The sequence below is a fragment of the Lipotes vexillifer genome, unplaced genomic scaffold (assembly GCF_000442215.2).
Source record: "Lipotes vexillifer unplaced genomic scaffold, Lipotes_vexillifer_v1.1 scaffold221, whole genome shotgun sequence".
In the NCBI taxonomy this organism is placed as follows: domain Eukaryota; kingdom Metazoa; phylum Chordata; class Mammalia; order Artiodactyla; family Lipotidae; genus Lipotes; species Lipotes vexillifer.
The window spans coordinates 436,264-456,147 of record NW_006772957.1 but is presented as its reverse complement, the minus strand read 5'-3'; the positions used below and the strand labels follow the sequence as shown (position 1 = coordinate 456,147).

The following is a 19,884-nucleotide window of genomic DNA, read 5'->3' as shown; positions in this document are numbered from 1 at the left end:
CCCTGCTTTATGCTTTGGCCCTTTGGCCGCGAGGCATGTGGGATCCCAGCTCCCCAACCAGGGATCGAACCCGCACCCCCCGCACCGGAAGGCAAAGCCCCAACCACTGGACCACCAGGGAAGTCCCTCTTGACAATTTTTTAAAAAAACCTCTTTAAGTGTATGTAAGCCCTTTACACCCTAACTCAATTCTTGGTGCAAAGCACAGTCCCTGGCCCAGAGTGGGCATCAATGCATTTTTACTGGAGGAAGCACTTCATACTTGGTACTCAAGTACCAAGTACATCACTTAGGACTTTTACATTAATATTTAGGCCAAAGTCTGTTAGTGTTAGATGTTTTGAATATTTTAAAAGAATGACAGGAATCCAGAGTCAAGAGCATCACCATTAAGTTTGTTCCACACAGGAACAACAGGAAAGCACAGTATCTAGCACATGAATAGTCAGATCTCTTTGAACATGTCTGTCTGTTCCATTAGACTGAGCTCCTTGAGAGTAGGAACTGTGTCATATTCATATGTGTAGCTTCCATGCCTAGCACAGTGCCTGGTGTCTAGGAAGTTTTCAATAAGTGCTTAAATAATTAACTAGCACATTACACATGGAGACAGGGTTGTAATTATCAACTTCTCCTCAGTCAGTTACACTCACTTTGGTTTAGTTGAGATAGGAGAGCACAGGAATTAGGAATGTTCCAGAGTCAGACAGATGTGAGTTTTGGACTCTATTGGTAGAACTATGTGGTTTTGGACAAGTAACCTCTCTACCTCCGGTTTGTTCTTTTGTAAAACGGGGATAATAATAACTTCTTCACAGGTTATTGTGAGGATGAAATGAGATTATGCATGCATGGGTAATGATTAGTACAATGCCTCAAACAAAATAATTGCTCATAAGTGTTATTTTTATGATCCCCACGCACCACTACTACCCAGGTGAAAAGCGCCAGAGGCTCTTCTGCTGCATTACAAACAGACTGCAAACACACACGTGTACATTATTCACCTGGCTTGCCACATCTCTTCATTGGCCACAGATTCCCAGGAAGATGGAGCAAACCTGCAGTTACAAGAAAACGGTAACATGTTTCTGCTAGCTACCTTTATTGCTGTGGACATGTAATTCTTGTTTTATAATCTCACAAGGCAAATAAAATAGGCTGCATCCTGAAGTACTGATAGAGACCAAAATAACAAACTTATTCTCCTAGAAAAATCTGATCATTAGGAACTTGAGGTTTTGGTAAATGTATTCTTAATCTGCATAATGAGCCCCAGTGCCTCACGGGGGCAAACTAAAGATTAGTGGGAAGAGGCTGGAGGCATTTGGGGAGCCAGCTGTTCCTAAGAACTGTCAGGTGGGCGATGGAGCAGGGGTGAAGCCTGGGTCATGCTATGGACACAGCTAAGAGCCACTGAGCTGTAAAGAGTGGGGACTCCCGGCTTGGATAAATCATTGCTGGAGCTAGGATGCTGCTCCAAAAACAGTGGCTGAATCATTTGCTAATTTTTTTTCACTTAATTAAAATTTCTTTTATTATGTATCTATTTTGACAGAATGGAGATAATGAGTGATGCCATGTACCTGTACTGTTGTTGGCTGTTTGGAGAACAGGTGATTTTCTAACTTTTCCTCACAATGGTCACAGAGTACTTTTTTTTTGGCCGCACCGTGCCGCTTGTGGGATCTTAGTTCTCTGACCAGGGATTGAACCTGGGCCACGGCAGTGAAAGCGCTGAGTCCTAACCACTTGACTGCCAGGGAACTCCCATCACAGAGTACTCTGATGTAGAACTACTTATCCAGCTCTCGCTGGTGCACAGCAATGTGGTCTATTTGCTCATATTGACTCAAAAAACTTTGTACCATTTGTTCATATGATGTTGACTGTTCTTAAATTATAAGCAATAATTATCTAATCTTTGAATAATTCATAATTTAAAAAATAGGCAATGGAGACACCTATCTTCAGATGGTGACTCATCTTCCATATGGGAGAGACTCAAGTCTAGGTAGAAATGCTTCCAGGAAGACTAATCATGCCCAAAACGACAGAAGGCTGATGACAAACAACTGAAGAAAAAGTTACTCAAATCTCAGTCCTCCCTACAGAGAAGTGATCTGCCATTCTTGAAGGAAAAAAAATATGAGTTTATGCAGGTGGAAACTATCATGGGTAACAGAGTGAGTGCCTTTTAAAGCTCTGTTGCAGTTAATAAATCTCTTCCACTTTTAGGGTCTAAGCTACAGGATGGTGGACCGTGTAGCATTACAACAGCTGGAGGTGGACGGTGGCACATGTTTAACTACTGTGGTGCCCAATCAACCACCACCGCCCTTCCTCCATCTCCAAGCCTGAGGACAAGAAATACATGTTCTCTTTCTCTATTATAATACTCTGTGGGCAGCAAATAACAATATTAACTAGTAATAAAAAAAAACACAAAATACATCAAATAATTAAAAGGCATCTCAAAATTTAATAAGTTTTTTAGGCACACAAAATGGCTATACATTGATGAAAAACATAACTGCTCTCCATACCTTCCATAGTCTTCAGTCCAGTTATAGATGTTTCTGGTAAGTTTAATCCACTCCTCAGGGTTGAATACAATCTCCGAAGAAACTAATTTGTCACAAGAACCCCATGGCCAAAGTGAATAGTTCTTTTTCCAGGTTGGGTCGCCTTCATGAATTCCTATGCAAACAAATGTTTCTTTTCTATTGAAAACAGAAAAATATGCATTTTTAACTTAAAGTTCTAAATGTTAAAGTATAACTCATGAAGGGTCATTTCTGACTCTTTAAACCTTGGTTACCAATAAACCACTTGTGAACACTTGGTTTATTTAAATCTCTCCCAAATAGATTGTTTTAAATTTACATTGAGGGACTTCCCTGGTGGTGCAGTGGTTGGGAATCCACCTGCCAATGTAGGGAACACAGGTTCGATCCCTAGTCCGGGAAGATCCCACATGCCGCGGAGCAACTAAGCCCGTGCGCCACCACTACTGAGCCTGCGCTCTAGAGCCCGTGAGCCATAACTACTGAGCTCGCATACAACTACCGAAGCCCACGCACCTAGAGCACGTGCTCTGCAACAAGAGAAGCCACCGCAATGAGAAGCCTGTGCACCACAACGAAGAGTAGCCTCTGCTCGCCGCAACTAGAGAAAGCCCGTGCACAGCAACAAAGACCCAATGCAGCCAAAAATAAATAAATTTTAAAAATAAATAAATTTACATTGATATTAGTGTAAAAAAATGCTGCTTGGGAGGTTGAGGCGAAGCACACAGATGTAAATGACAAAACTACCGTTTGTGACACTGTAAGAAATCACTTGGGGATAAGCACTGTTACAAGGAACGCTTCTGTGGTTCTGTCTCGTGTAAATATACATATTATTTGATACCTTTGAAATTTTATAGGTGGAAATATGTCCATAGTAGTAGTAGTACTACTACTAATCTCTCCTTCCTCAAATTTCCATTGTATTTTATTTTTAATCTCTTTTAACATTATTTTATTGAACTTGTTATCTTCATTTATAAATCTTTCTGAGAAGCCCAGAAGCATCCTGAGGATAGGCTCTCTATCTCTGAATTAATTCGAAATCCCACATGGCACGATGCCTAGCTATACAGAATATTTGCTGAATAAAATTAAGTAGATTTGACTATTAGCATCTTCAAATCCTGCAAAAATTCGTAATAGAAATGGTTTAAATAAGCTTGGCTCAAAAACATTATAATTGACTAGTTCTATTCCAATTTTTGGTGTATACCTTAACAGCTATTACCAAGTAGAAAAAAAAAGGAGCATATTAGGAGCAATTACTTGAAAGTAAAAACTTCATGAACTTTGAAACAAGACACTTCTTCTGGCTTAGATTTTGGATTTTTTCCACCAGGTATTACCTCTATGATTTTGGGGGAAATTACTTAATTACCTGTGTCTGGTCTCCTCATCAGTGAAATTGGTATTGAACTATCTTTCACAGCTGTTTAAGATTAAATGAGATATCTGACATAAAGTAAAACATAACAGAGTTCTGGTTTTAGGGAAGATGGAGTCATCATATTTTATTCTGTCTCTCTCACTGCACACAACTATAATTTCTGAACAGAAGACCTGGAACAACTATCTGAAGACTCTGAAAAGTAAATGGTAGAAAGAAGACTGAAGGAAGAAAGCAGAATTCTAAGTTCCACCAAATCCGCAGTGAGTTTATCCCTTTTCCCCTTCCAGGATTACCTGGCCTGGACTCAAAGGAAGCCTGAAACCCAAAAGTACACACCAAGTAAGGACAGAAAGAACTCCAAGAAAAGCCCGGCCCCCTCCCTTTTTCTTAGTCCAAAGGGCAGGAAAAGGAACTTGTACGGACTGGGGAGAGCAGAGGAAATCCCCAGGATGTTTTCCCTTCTTTCCTTCCCTGGGCAGCGGGCAATACTGTGCCAGCAGCAGCACAGTTACAGCAGTGGCAGCTGGGCAGGTCCCTATAGCTCTGAGGAAGGGCAACACTTCTCACTAATCAGAGGAGCTGTGGTTCCAAAGGTTGGGAGCAAATTCCTATTACTCCTCGACTGGGTGAACTTGAAGACAGATCAAGAGAAATTATACAATTTAAACAAAGAGAAAAAATATTGAGAAAAATGTACAGAGTTTAGGCACCTGTGGGACAATATCAAAAGGTCTAACACTGGTGTCATCAGAATCCCAGAAGGAAAAGAGAAAGAAGGTGGGGCAGAAAAAGTACTTAAAGAAATAATGTCAGGAAGCTTCCAAATTTTGTGAAACACATAATCTTTCAGATTCGAGACACTCAGTAAATCCCAAGGAGGTTAAACTCAAAGAAAGTCATGCCCAGATGCATCATAATCAAACTGCTGCAAACTAAAGACAAATAAAAAATCTTGAAAGCAGCCAGAGAAAAACAACACATTTCACACACGGGAAACAATGACTTGAATAACTGCAGATTTCTCATCAGAAACCATGCATGTCAAAAGGATATAAAATAACATTGTTAAAGTGGTGGGGGGAAAAAAAAAACTATCAAGCCAGAATTCCATATCCAGAAATATCCTTCAAAAATGAAGGTGAAATAAAGACATTTTCAGATACAGGAAAACTAAGAGAATTCACTGCTAACAGTCTTGCTCTAAAAGAAATGCTAAAGGACTAATTTCAGATGAAGAGAAATGATACAAGAGGGAAGCTTGGAATATCAGGATTGCAGGAAGAGCAACAGATCTGGTAAATATGTGGACAAATATTTTAGATTATCTTTTCTCTTAGATTTTAAAATATATGTATGATGGTTGAAAACAAAAATTATCACATGTCTAATATATCTGACAACTCAATCAAAAGTGGGGAGGTTAAAGGAACTTATATGCTACTAAGGTTTCTACAGTTCACTAGAAGTAGTAAGTAGACTGTAAAAAGTTAAGTATGTCTGTATACTGTAATTCCAAGAGCAACCACTGAAATAATTTACCAAGAGACATAGTAAAAATAATTTAACATGGAATACTAGAAAAAATCAAAGTATCCCAAAGAAAGCAGGAACGGAAACAGTGGAATGAAAAACAGAGAAACAAACAGAAAAAAAATAGTAAAATGATAGATGTACATCTAAAACATATCAATATTACATTAAATGCAAATGATCTGAATACACAATGAAAACATAGACATTGTCAGAATGGATAATAAAACAAGAGACAGATATTTACTGTCTACAAGAAACCCACTTTAAACGTGACATAGGTGGTTAAAAGCAACAGGATAAAAAGAGAAATACCATGAAAACAATAATCAAATTAAAACCAACCAAAAACCCAGAAGGATTTTTTTGTAAATATAGAAAAAGGTGCAAACAAATGATATTCATATGCAAAAAAAGACCTTTGTTCTAAGCAACACCCTTGGAAAATTAACTCAAAAGGGGCCATTGATCTGAAATGTAAAACATAAAACTATAAAACTCTTAGAAGGAAACATGAGAGAATCTTTGTGACCTGGTATTAGGCAAAGAGTTCTTAGATATGCGATCAAAAAGTATGATCCATAAAATAAAAAAATGATAGTTGGATTTCATCAAAATAAAGAAACTTTTATCTGCAAAAGACACTTTAAAGAGAACAAAAAGACTGGGAGAAAATATTTATGAATCACGTATTTGACAAAGGATTTGAATCTAGAATATACACAGAACTCTCACAACTCAATAGTAAAAAAACAAACAATCCAGTAATCCCACTCCTAGGTATGAAAACATATTTACACACAAACGTGTACATGAATGTTTATAGCAGCTCTATTCACAAATGCCCCAAACTGGAAACAACCCAAATGTCCTTCAACAGGTGGATGGATAAACTGTAAGACATCCATACAATGGAATACTACTCAGTAATGAAAAGGAATAAACTATTGATATATAACAATAACTTGTATGGATCTCCAAGGCATTATGCTAAGTGAAATATGCTGATGTCAAAAAGTCACATACTTTATGAGTCCATTTATATGACATTCTGGAAAAGTTAAAACTATAGGAACAGAGAATAGATCAGTGGTTGTGAGGGTTAGGGCTTCGGGGACAGTATGATGACACAGGACAGCGAAAGGGAGTTTCTGGGGTCATGGAAGTGTTCTGTATCCTAACTGTTCCTACCCACTTGGCAAATTCTTACTTAGCCTTTAAGTCTCCAACATTTTATCCATACCACTATTATCATGCTTGCCAGCTAATACTATAACTTATCAGTTTCATGTTTAAGGTACCACTTGACACCTCTCTGAAAGACTGCGACAGCAGGGATCACACCCATGCATCTGCAGCTAGTATAGGTCTTGGGACATTTTGAATACCCAATATTTATTAAATAAATACTGCATGAATGCCCCTAGGAAGAATTAATTGCTTCCTCATCCATGCTCCCAGGAACACTTGGCTTATACTGTCAATTAAATCATCTATTTAGTAAACACACATTGAACATTTACTGTGTCTCACACTTTACAAGGCTTTGTTAGTATAGAGCTTATGCCATCTTATTATGGCCAATTGTATTCATATCTGTGTATAGATACAACTAGATTGAAGTCTTACTTAAATCTGGAACTGTCTCACTTTATTGCCTAATACAAATTGGTACATAGTAGGTTCAATTAATGTTTATAAGGTTGAATTAAATAAAATTCACCAAAAAATGCTGATTTGGAGATGTTAATTGTTAACATTTTATTCCACAATAGAACAATTAAATATTACTCTCGCAGCACATTTATACCTATCACCTTCATATTACTTCATGAGCCAGAGTAAACTTCAGGCTCTGAACACCAAAAGTACCACATCATTAGGTTCTTGGTAAGGGATAGTTTAACTTTTACAAAGAATTTCTGAAGTTCCCTTTATAAGAGAATAGAAATTATGAAATAAGTTTTCTTCTTCACGCTCTGGACAATCCCAAGCATTTCACGGACAGGAAAAATGTTCAACACTCTACCACTGAAGGAGTTATTTATTCTTGACCTTAACTATGAATAATTTTATGTTCTCAAGTATAGAATTCACAATTCTCACATGTTATCTCAGCCAGCATAACTGTAGGTGTTTTTCTTATTTATAAAAATGGCTTATCCTTTAGAAAAAAATCCTTAAGCTATTTTTATATAGTGATTATTCCTGGAAAACATTTGCATTAAACTTAAAAGGGGGCCATGGTGTTGATCAGGGGGAAACTATAATTGCTTGCGATCTACCTGCAATGATTTCAAGTAGGCAGGCACATCTCCAATTTCTCTGAATTGTACTAAGATCTTATTTGCTATTCTTGCTAATCTGTCTTTATTTTTCTTTTACCCAGAACAATAACATTTATTTCTGCCTGGCCTCATTTATGCACAGATATTCAATTTAATTACAGAGATAATCTCACCGGTGACAGGGAAATAGGTGTAGAAAATTGGTCTTTTGGATGAAGCACAGCTGCTACATAAACAATTTTAGAAAAGCTTAAGATTTTAGAAAAGCTATTATATGAAAAGAGTGCTTACAGTTTATTTACTTCAAGAAAATGATAAAGATTAAATGTGACCATTCCACTAGGTAATATTCCTTCCACAGGATTCCACCGGTTCCCAGGAAATTTGACGCCTGGTAAATGCTTTGCCATCTTGGGTAAATACCACTCGTAAGTCATCATCTGCCAGAAAGATAAAATATGATATCATGCTTTTAATATGTTTCTTTAAAAAGAATCAATTTTATCAAGGGCAATGAAAAGGTTCTAAAATGTGGAGGTACTCATTAAATATAAACATAATTGAAAAGTACATACAAATGCAACTGAGGTATGTGGCACTGACTCTTCTTCTAATGCCTTAGACCTCAGGTTTCATGCCTTAAATTATAACTATCAGCCATCAATAAAAGCAGCACCTAGTTTCACTTACCTCCATGCATTTGCCAGACGACCCAGAATGACCTCCCGGCTCTCATGCCTAGAGAGTGTACTGAGCTTTCGGAACCGGCTTAAACACCACTGCCTCTCAGATGCCCTCCCCAGGTCCCATGCTCTTATAGCACTTTGTACCTACCTCAGTTATAGCTCTTAGCCTATTCCTCACTAGACTGCAAGCTCCTACATGAAAGGGGCTGTTTTCATCTCACTGCCTCTGTGCCTATCACATTGCCTGGCACAGAATACTTCCCAAACTATGTTTGCTGGACCTGAAATGTCTTTCTGATGGCCAGACTAGACAACCTAGGCAAAATACAGAGACGTGTCATTACTCTGTTCTTTCATTCATTCATTCATTCATTCAAAAAACAAGTATTGCTCACCTATAATGAAGAAGATATCAATCCCTGCCCTTGAGAAGCTCAATTATATGATAACCTAGGCCTCAAAATTAAAAACCCTTTGGCTAAATTATCTGAATTTATTAGTAGCTCCAAATTAATTACATAGTCTTTTGATTAAAATAAATCATTAGTATCAAAATTTTTTTCTTAATTCTATACTTAATATATACTTCATTCTATACTTTTATATGTACAGATTTCTTTTTTTTTTTAAAGAAAAGACTCCTACTTACACCTTCAAAGCTTCATTAAGTTTGGATATCATTGTTTGAGCAATTATGCTTATGTTTTACTTGTCTATGCAAGTCATTTAACTAGAAGTGACAAATTAATTTTAATCTAAGTGTACATTGTAAATACTCAAAAAATACCTATTGAATTAGAGTTTATTACCCAATAGTTTCAGTTCTTGGGTATAGTAACATTAATTAACTACCCACTGTGTGCTATGGCCTTACTCTTTCTAATTTAATTCTCATAATAACCTTATTATGTGAGAATAATTAAATTATATCAGACACTGTTGATTGCCCACGCAACAGCCAATCCTTTCCAACTAACACAATCCTGGTTTTAATCAGGTAGTTCTAGTCATTCTCCTTTTCTAGTGAGTAGTTTAGGGGTGGTCATGTGACCCAATACTGGTTAGTGGGGCCCAAGTAGAGGTCTGCTGGGGGCATCTGGGGTACATGTTACTCCCAATACAGAGAGAGAGAGAGAAAGAGAGAGACTCCAGGAGAAGCACTTTGCATGTGATGTTTGGAACCAGGCATCCATCAGTTCAAGAGACCTGCAGAAAAGCTGCCCCAGAACACTGTCATCATGGAACTGCTTGTATTATCAATCCTAAAACCTCCTCTCTCCAGACTACTTGTCTTGTGAGATTAAAAACTCCATAGTTTAAGCTACTCTTAGTCAGGGATTTTGTTCCTTACATTCAGAAGCATCCTAACTTACTTATCTAATGATCATTTCCATTTTATAGATAAGGAAACAGAAGCTCTGAGAGGAAAAATCAATAGACCCAAGTCACACATCCAGGAAGTGAGAGGATGAGGACTTGAATTTGGGTCTAATTAACTTTGAAATCCAAGCTTCTCAATCATAGTAGCTGTCATCCCAAATAGTATTTAAAATCATATTATGATACCATATTTTCAACAAATGATCTAGCTTTGGTCAGATGCTAGACTGAAGATCAAATTAATCATTTGTGTACATGATATAAATGCAAACTCCTTCTAGAAATATGTGTAATTTTCAAATTTCCCTATATTTGCAAATCTGTTTATAGTGTTCTCAAAAAATTTTAATTATTCATTAACTGAATGAAATTTATTAAAAAAGTATTGTGCCTAATAGTTTGCTAAAACTAAATGTATTTTTTCAAGGTTAAGAATTTCTCTTTTCCTGACAACCGTTCTAAAAACACCAGAGAAAGATTTGTTCCCTTTAACTATTTATGACTTAAACAATAAATCCTATAGTTTACATATATTTTTTTCAGTTCAAGAAGATTGTTTTAGTAGACCTTGAAATTTTCACAAGTCCTCTCCAAAAATATTTTTGTCATAAGATCAACAAAATTTACAAATAAATTCTATAGCAGAATTGTGGTTAATAATTTCTATTTTGCATGAAATGTATACCAACCTGCAGTATGACTTATTTTATAGTCAGCCTAATTATTTTAATCCCTGGATCACTGGGAAGTGTTAATTTGAATGGTTGAGTTGGATGGATGTAAAAGAACAATTTAAAAATAAATTTACAACACAACATTGTCATGGTCTGTCACGTGAACTAGAGACCTAGGATGCTGTTTGAATCTAATTTGAAACACATTAATTCTTAGAACATTCAGTTTAAAAAGGAAAGAAGCAACTCATGACTTTTCCTATTAGTTAAAATAAAGAAAAGAATGTGATATATATTTTACCTAAGAGTGATCATAGAAACTGTACCCACTCAATGTTTAAAAAAAATAGTTCTTTAAAAAACATATGTTTTAAAATGATGGCTACTACTATATTCTAAGTGTATCTTTCATATACTTACTTCCTGATCCACTAATGAAATATCTGGCCTCAGTCCCTCACAATAATGCATGTAACGGAGAGAATTCCCTGGCAGATCTCCTCTGAGTAAGATAATTGCATCATGAGGCATAGAGGCTAGAAGATTCTTTGCAAACTTATCGATCACATAGTTGGTCCTTTGGTCACAAATGCTAAATAAAAGGATTACAAAATATTAAAATAGAAACACATTGTTTTAGTTTTCATAAGACTGGGCTTATTTCCTGCTCCATTCCTTTCCCATCACACAATCTACATCTAGTGCTTTAAAATATTCTAACATATCTTCTAAGAGGATGCATATATTTGAAAAGGGAACACTATTAACTGGGGAAAAAAAAAAGAAGGAACTAATTGTGCAATTGAGAAAAATCAGCATACTGCTTTACTTCTGGAATTCATTATCATTTCCATAAAAAAGGGAATCAGTTAGTGGTCAATAATAAGTACTTTTTTTCCTAAAAGCATATCCAATTTCACTAAAAAGAAGTAAGGTTTCTGATTCCACTTCGAGTTTAAGGTAATTTCATGTTAATTCCATTTAGCTCAAAGGAATTTTCAGAAAGCAAAAGGAAATCTGCCAGTTTCTGGCATAAATTTGCACGTTTGTCTGACTCTCTTGCACATAAAGGTTGATCCTTCCCACCACTTCCCTGGACCAAAGACTCCCTGTGTTCCTCTCTCCCTTCTAGACTGAGAAATCACTAGAGAATGAGACCAATGAGAAAGAAGGGAAGGAATAATTTGTTGAGATGTTTACTTCTCTCCAGGCATAATTTGCCATTGCCAACAACAGCAGTACAACTCATTTCAATGAAGTGGACTTTCTAACTTCAAAGAAAAAACTGGCATGAATTCTGAGAGCTTTCCATGGAAAAAGAAAAAGAATACAGGAAAGGAAAAGCATCGAAAAACAGAAGAAGCAATGTCCTTCCTGTTATTATCAGGTCCATTACATGTAATGGTACTGAAAAACACAGCCTAAAGTTGAATCACTGGGTTAGCATCACAAAGCAAATGAATACTTCCGGGAACAAGATATTATCCTTGCCTTTGTAACTGATGCAACCATTTTCTACTGTGATTCCCTACATTGCAGGGCGATGCCTCACATTTTGCCACCCAGGAAAGTTGCTGTCTATTCCATTCACCTGGGGTAAAAAAAGAATCAAAACAAAACCAAACCACCCAGTCTGTGCAGGCATCCCTGGTATGGAACTGGAATTGCCCTAAAGACCTGAGCCATAAGAAGACTGGGATAAAAAAAGGGTGAGTGGAACTTCCCTGCTGGCACAGTGGTTAAGAATCCACCTGCTAATGCAGGGGACACAAGTTCAAGCCCTGCTCCAGGAAGATCTCATATGCCACGGAGCAACTAAGCCCATGTGCCACAACTACTGAAGCCCGCGCCCCTAGAGCCCGCGAGCCACAGCTACTGACCCTGTGCTCTAGAGCCTATGAGCCACAGCTACTGACCCTGCGCGCCTAGAGCTGGTGCTCCGCAACAAGAGAAGGCACCGCAATGAGAAGCCCCCGCACCGCAACGAAGAGGAGGCCCCCGCTCGCCATAACTAGAGAAAGCCCGTGCACAGCAACGAAGACCCAGTGCAGCCAAAAAAACAAATAAATAGTTAAGGGTTTTTTTTTAAAAAAAAGGGTGGGAAACACACTATGGGCTCGGCAAACCCTTCTTGAACTTGGAGTTGTATCTGGGACCTGCATCCCCTTCCCACAAGGCCTCCTGGTGACACAGCCTTCCTAACACCGGCTCTTCCTCAGTATTACAAAGAACATCAGTTTTTCAAGTTAAGTTGAAAGGGGGAATGTAACCTTTTAAAGTACCAATCAAATCTCAGTGTAACAAAACTCCAATGGACTCTTCCACTTCTGTAATGTTTACTCAATACTGCCACATATAAATGAACTATCATCTAAACTTTTACATCTTTTATGTTAGACTGAAGTTTTCATTATAATGGTTATTAAGCAGATTTTGAAAAACACATATAATACTAATAATGCATAAGGGCTAAGAAACTTCTAGAACTTTGATTATTTAAAATACTTAATATACACTACTACAGAGAGTACGAGATAAGGGCCAAGGATTACTCAAAAGACGAAATCTTTGAGCATAAAGTGAATTATTTTAGGGCATACAAAAAAACCCCAAATGTCTTTAGTCTCCATCTAAGTGGTATTTTAGATCATGGAATTTTAGGTACACTCCAGATTCTACAAAGTATCTCTAGGATTCCTTAGTGGAAAAAATACAGAGTGTTTACATGGAACAGCCAAAACCTTGTTTGCAATGGCCTGAAACTACACATCACTCATGCTGAGATTCTTGTTCCAAAGTTTAAGAACCACTGCATTCAGACCAAGCTGTCTCACTTTGAAAACTAGTGGAAGGTAAAAAAATAAAGACAAACCCCTAGAATCTAAGTATCCAAATGCCTCTGGCTTGAATGCTACTTTTCATAAAAATAATCATGTGTTACCTATAATTAGAATATATTTGGTAAATTACAAAAAGAGTTGCTGAAAGCCATTCCAGACACTGAAGCCCATTGGTGTTCAGTACTCGGTTACTCTCAGAAACAAGTGCAGCCAAACCGATGCCAGCGAGGACAGCCACCACTGCATTGCTCTGCATCCAGAATCGTTCCACCTGTGAAAGAGGCATGCAAACAGTGTGTCCAGTTGACTGGTTCATGCAATCAATCAGGTATTTATATATTTTAAAAATATATTGCATGTATCTAGTTGCTTATGCCTGTGTCATTTAGGTATTCTTAACTGACCTCTCCAACCTAACTCCATGCCACTTTATTTTTCAATTTTCAAGCATTCCTCCTTCCCTGTTTGACGTGTGGATCTCCCTTTTTGGATCCACACATTCTTTTCTATACTACAAACTTCATCTTGAACTCTTTATTCTAACATGCAAAGCAGAAGAGGTGGAGAAATGCTTTTGCTTAACTCCTGATGTTTCCTTCCATGTAGAGAAGCTCCACTAGTATAACACTCCTGGCCTTTTTCTACCCTCACTTATTTCTTCCTGAAGGATTGTAGGGACTGAGCTGACTGGGGAGTTTGGGAGCTGGGACTGGGCCTGCATAGTCCTCCTCTTTCCTCTCTCTTCCTCTTGGAACTGAGCCTCCCACAGGAAGTACTTGTCCAAGGGCAGACTCTGGGGTGAGGTGAGCTGGGGAGGGGAGAGGCCTGCCCTGTGCAGCACTGCCTGTGACTAGCCCATTCAGGGATGCAGGATGAGGAGACTCCCTTCCCCACAGATATTAACCACATTCTCCAATCTCAGCATTATGGGTAACAAAGGTGATTCTCCCACCCAATGTACTGGCTTATCATGTTCTCAACTGATTCAGAACTCAGGTGCTCAAGTAAGGTATTATTCATCAGGCCTCTTGAACACACACACACACACACACACACACACACACACACACAAACTGTTTCAGCTGTTCAAAAAAGAGCTATCTACATTTATATAGTTTCTTCTGTAAGGAGAAGAAATACTCTAATCTCAGATATGGTAGTCAGGGAAAAACAGAAATATACTTGCTCTTTTGCACAGGCTTGGACTGGTGAGGTAAGAAATAAGGGAATGTGTTGGTAGAGCCCCTGATTACAACCCATATTTCTTTGCTATTTTTAAAAGAAAATCCCAGGAGAAATGCAGTAGTACCTAGCACACATATAAAATGACTCACTGAAATCTACCTTACATTTATTTTTCTATTTAACTATTGTGTTAACTAAACAATGCTTCCCGCCCCCCTCCCCCCACCCCCCCAAAAAAAGAAGGCTTAGCCTTACTGGTTCAATAATTTACATTTTGATTTATAATAATGTATATACAATTTTAACTATTTCTGAGATAACTTGCTCTTCTACAAGATTCATGAAAGACAAATTTGTACATTCTTCACTAACTTTCTGGTCAAAGGATATATCTAAGTAAAACTTACCACACCCATGAAAAGTGGTTTTGAAATATCTAAATTTGCCCTCCAAGCAAAGAACAATGAATAAATGCAAAACATTCCAGTAAAAAGCCATACTAATGATGAGTTCTGTCTGTCCCTATAAAAAAAATTAAAATATGTCCAAAATTATTTATGTGACATGAATATCAATAATAATATTACACAGCTTTAAACTATGAAAAAAATATTTGGAACTAAAAAACTTTCCTTTTTTTTTTTGCGGTGCACGGGCCTCTCACTGTTGTGGCTACTCCCGTTGCAGAACACAGGCTCCGGACACACAGGCTCAGCGGCCATGGCTCACGGGCCTAGCCGTTCCGCGGCATGTGGGATCTTCCCGGACTGGGGCACGAACCCGTGTCCCCTGCATCGGCAGGCAGACTCTCAACCACTGCGCCACCAGGGAAGCCCTCCATTTTTAAGTAGGAAAAAAGAAAGCTCTTAGGTTTAAAAATATGAGTTGGAATAGATAACCAAAGCATAGTAATAAACCATACACTGCACTACATATTGTCGACAGCATAATTTGGAACTATGCAGCAAAAGATGAAGTTAAAATCTGCAGAAGTAATATAAATTACTAATCTTGTTAAATTTGAGATGTAATTAAACATATGCAAAACAAAAGAGTAATTTCATGCATCAAAATAATAAAGATTTAAAAATGACAAATCTCAGTGCTGGTGAGAATGCAGTTGTATGAGAATATATGTTAGTACAATGTTCAAGAAAAGTTAATTTGATAATAACAAGAGCCTTAAAGAAAATATTCACGTTCATTGACCCAGTAATTTGACATGTGGGCATAAATTTTTAAGCAAGAACCAGAAATGTGGATAAGAATTAATCCACAACAATGCTTTGGTATTATTTATAATAGTGGAAAAAGTGGAAGCAATCTAAGACTCTCAAATAAGAGAACATTTAAATTAATTGTCCTAGGTTATAGTATGGAATATTATACAGAAATTTAAATGATTCTAATTATCTCTTATGGTATGGGAAAAAGCTCAAAATATAATGTTAAGGAAATAAAACTATAAATGTATATACAAATATATATTTACATAAAATACACTCAACAGGCTAGAAAGTAAATGAACAAGAAATTAATGGAGGTTAATAGTGCTATATTTTTTTAGGTTTCCTTTTATCATTGGAGGTTACTTTTTTCTTCAGGGGAGTTCAAATAATTGTTTGCCTCTTTTGCAAAGCAACAATAATTGGCTATGGGATAGTAAGAGATCAAATCAGAAGTTTAAGATATCAGATGGCCCACTTAGTCAGATTATAATATACTGTTCAATGTTCCAAAGTCATTAATTTATAATTAGAAAAATAAACCTAGCAAAAAAGCAATACACATTTGCCTTAATAGAACTGGTTAGAGTCATTTATTTGGAATATAAAATACTACTGGCAATGTTCTATAATGACATTGAATATATTAATTCAATTAATGAACATGGGAAAAATAATGGAAAAAGGAATTACTTTACTCACTTTCTTACTAAACATATATTTGCCCAAACTGCAAGGGCTTGAATGTTGAGTGAGAGTTGGGTCCTCATATTTGTCACCTGAGAACTGTAAAAGACAATCTAATTTATTGTTGGCAAAAAACAAATTTGTTAGTTCCAAATAAAGCATTCTTTATAGACTGTATCTGATTATGCACTGAATAATTTTAAGGCTTTGAGTCAGATTTTAAAATTATTTTGTATTCTTTTAAATTGGGGAGAAAAAGTACCACAAGAAAGAGTCTAAGATATTTTCCAGTTGTAACATTTGGTTAACAACTTACACAATTTGACCTGAGATAAGAACAAATAATTATTCGGTATTTTTGATATTGGTATACTATACTGATATTATAAACCAATTTGTATCCTAGATTAGTTTGAAAAGAAGTCACGTGAAACTGAAAATAAAACAATTCAAATAATTTTCTGGAGATCCAATCATGAAGAAAAAAGGAAAGAGAAGTGATCTCTAACCATCCTTTACTAGGTTATCTTCTTCGGTAAAAGGCTTCCTTGTTTTCTATACTATTTGGTTCAAAAAATGTTTAAGCAATCTCCAAGAAATGTATTTTTCCCCTACAATTAATCTAAATTCTTTCATTAACTAATAAGCATTTTCTAAGTGTTATCTGAGTTCTCAAATAGCTCTAGCAGTCTCCAATTTTTAAAAAAGAAATGACTCTATACACCATCTCAAAGAACTTTCTTCTCCCTACTGGCAATTTTACTGGAGAAAATGTGATGCCATAATTATGGAAACCACACAATGTGTATTTTACTAATGGAAACTTATCTACTATGAGAAGATATCCTTACTCATTTTCAAATACACTTGAAAAATTGATTCCAGCATGAGGCCCATTTCAAACCATTCTTCAAAAGGAATGAAGTCAGTCTCAAAATTTATTCTTGGAGATCTGTTGCTTAAATGTAAGCTCTAAAACATGGTCACTGCCTAGGGTTAGATTCAATAATTTCCAGAATGCAATTCAACAGGATTGCAATTTAAAGATATGCATGGAGAAAGAATGTAATTTGCTTGACTGGAAAGGAGTAGATGATTAGGTTCCATCATGTTGAAGGATTTTCTAGTAAGTTAATTATGAGTTGCCTTTCTCAATACTCTTGTCCACCTCAAACAATTAAAGACTAGAAATTTTCTCACTCATTCAGAGAGTGCTAGGATTATGCCCCCATACCGTATTACGATTTCGTTTGAGCAGATAGTGTCGGTGTGAGTGGTCATCGCTCTTGTCAAGTCTTTTTTTCTAAGTATATGACCTAACTGCTATTATTTCAATGTAAAGGAGGCCTTTAAGTTCCCCAATAAATGACTTTTATGTGCAACTAGTGAAAGTTAGATGTATGGTCTAGGATTAGTCTTGAGGCTTCTCTGGAGTTCATGTGGGATTGTTAAGACAAAATATACTAGTGATCCTGAATGTGACAACTTTGGAAGGTAGGTAGAAAAGAGCCAGCAGGGAGTCTTGGCATGGAGAAAAGCAGAACTAAGGAGAAGCCCAGCGACACTGATAAAGTTGTCTTTATCTTTAAAAGGGGAACTGAGCTTCTTGCTACCTTCTTCCCAACAGAAAAGAAAAAGGAGCCACAAAAGTCTCTGTCAGACATATTTAAAGTCAATTGTAAGAACCTCAAAAGGTTATATAAGAATAATTGGTGGCAGGGAAATATTTTCAAGATATAGTATTAAATGAAAAACAGCAGGCTAACAAAACAGTGTATACATTATGATTACATTTTCAAAAACAAGGAAAAATATTAAAAATATTGGAAGGATATAGACAAAAATGTTAATGGATTAAGAACAGTGGTTATCTCTGCATGTTGGAATTATAGTAATTTTAATTTCTTGGTTTGCTTGCCTGTATTTGCTAAATTTTCTGTAATAATTATGTATCATTTCTTGGAGTAAAAAGAAAGTAATTTAAAAAGAAAAGAAGGAAGTATGGAAGGAAGCAAGCAAGCTAGCAAATGAACAAGACAGGAATTGTGAGAACCTGTGAACTACCTCACATATAGATTTGAAATATTTTCCCCTTATTTTAAAAATAGTTTTCAGGTAGTCCTGTGAATTCCATATCAATAGTTAGGAGATCACTTTAGTGTTAGAGAAACCTATTCATCCCTAATTTTATGTTGAAAATATTGTAAGAATATTACAGAACTGGTATGTATATTTTTCAAGTTGCCTTAATCTGTATAGGTTTTTTTTTAACATCTTTATTGGAGTATAATTGCTTTACAATGTTGTGTTAGTTTCTGCTGTATAACAAGGTGAATCAACTATATGTATACATATATCCCCATGTGCCCTCCCTCTTGCATCTCCCTCGCACCTCCCTATCCCACCCCTCTAGGTGGTCACAAAGCACCGAGCTGATCTCCCTGTGCTATGCGGGTGCTTCCCACTAGCTATCTAGTTTACATTTGGTAGTGTATATATGTCAGTGTTACTCTCTCACTTCGTCCCAGCTTTGTATAGGTTTTAAAGCAAATATCAACCCATTTTTCAAAGAACTCTAATAGATAATATAGAGGAAAATATATTTGCTTAAGCTGGTTCTAATAAGGCTGGATGCTTAAAAATATGCAAGTCGAAAATAGAGCTTACGGACAGCTTAAAGGAAGTCTTAAAAAAAATTAAATAAATTAATGTTTGAAGAATTAAATGAATATAGCTCAAACCAAAATAACAAGAAAATAATTGTTCAAATTGTGCTAAATACAATGTTCTAAAATGTCTCCAAAAGAAAGAAGATATAAACAAAGAAAAAGTTATTTCTAAAGCAACAATACATTGGGTAATTTTGTATACAACTGAAAGTTGAAACATTTTCATGTTATATATTCTATTTAGTCTCCTAATAGTCTTATTTACTGTTTTATTTATTACTCATTTTCAGCTTTATCCTATTGAAGGAAATGCTGGAATATCTGTCATTATACACAAAAACTGTTAACCACAGAGGTGAAAACTACATCTCAGACGTTCTGCTTCACAAAGAGATAAACTCAGAGATCCCTAAAATCATTTAAAGGAACTAATAAAGAATTCATTTAAAAAGAGTTTAAGATATTTCATACTCACAGCAATATTTCAGACATACTGGATCCTATTTCAGATTTGGCCTAAACATAAAAAAGTTTATTTGCATAAGCATTAAACTGAAGCTTTGGTAGACTATTGTGTTTTAATTACCCTGATTTAAAAGATACATATTTAAATATACAATGCAACTTGTCTCTTCATTCAAAGTGTTTACTTCAGAGCCTTATTGGATTTTTTAGGAGAAGTCAGTGAAAACTAAACACAGATATCCCTTAGGAATAATTTCAGAGACAATAATTGGCTAAAAATCAGTTAAACTC

General features: G+C 36.2%; 1 protein-coding gene across 1 annotated transcript in view; it reads right to left on the bottom strand.

Annotated features, from left to right (window-relative positions):
* Nucleotides 1-19,884, bottom strand: part of TMEM260 (transmembrane protein 260) — a 61,215-nt gene that overhangs the window by 7,443 nt on the left and 33,888 nt on the right. The window contains exons 7-14 of the mRNA XM_007447949.1: nucleotides 19,604-19,644; nucleotides 16,475-16,558; nucleotides 14,954-15,068; nucleotides 13,463-13,632; nucleotides 10,942-11,113; nucleotides 8,073-8,221; nucleotides 2,547-2,723; nucleotides 1,008-1,061 (exon numbers count right to left, since the gene is read on the bottom strand). Coding sequence (XP_007448011.1) covers nucleotides 1,008-1,061; nucleotides 2,547-2,723; nucleotides 8,073-8,221; nucleotides 10,942-11,113; nucleotides 13,463-13,632; nucleotides 14,954-15,068; nucleotides 16,475-16,558; nucleotides 19,604-19,644 — 962 coding nt within the window. The remainder of the gene's footprint in view (nucleotides 1-1,007; nucleotides 1,062-2,546; nucleotides 2,724-8,072; nucleotides 8,222-10,941; nucleotides 11,114-13,462; nucleotides 13,633-14,953; nucleotides 15,069-16,474; nucleotides 16,559-19,603; nucleotides 19,645-19,884) is intronic.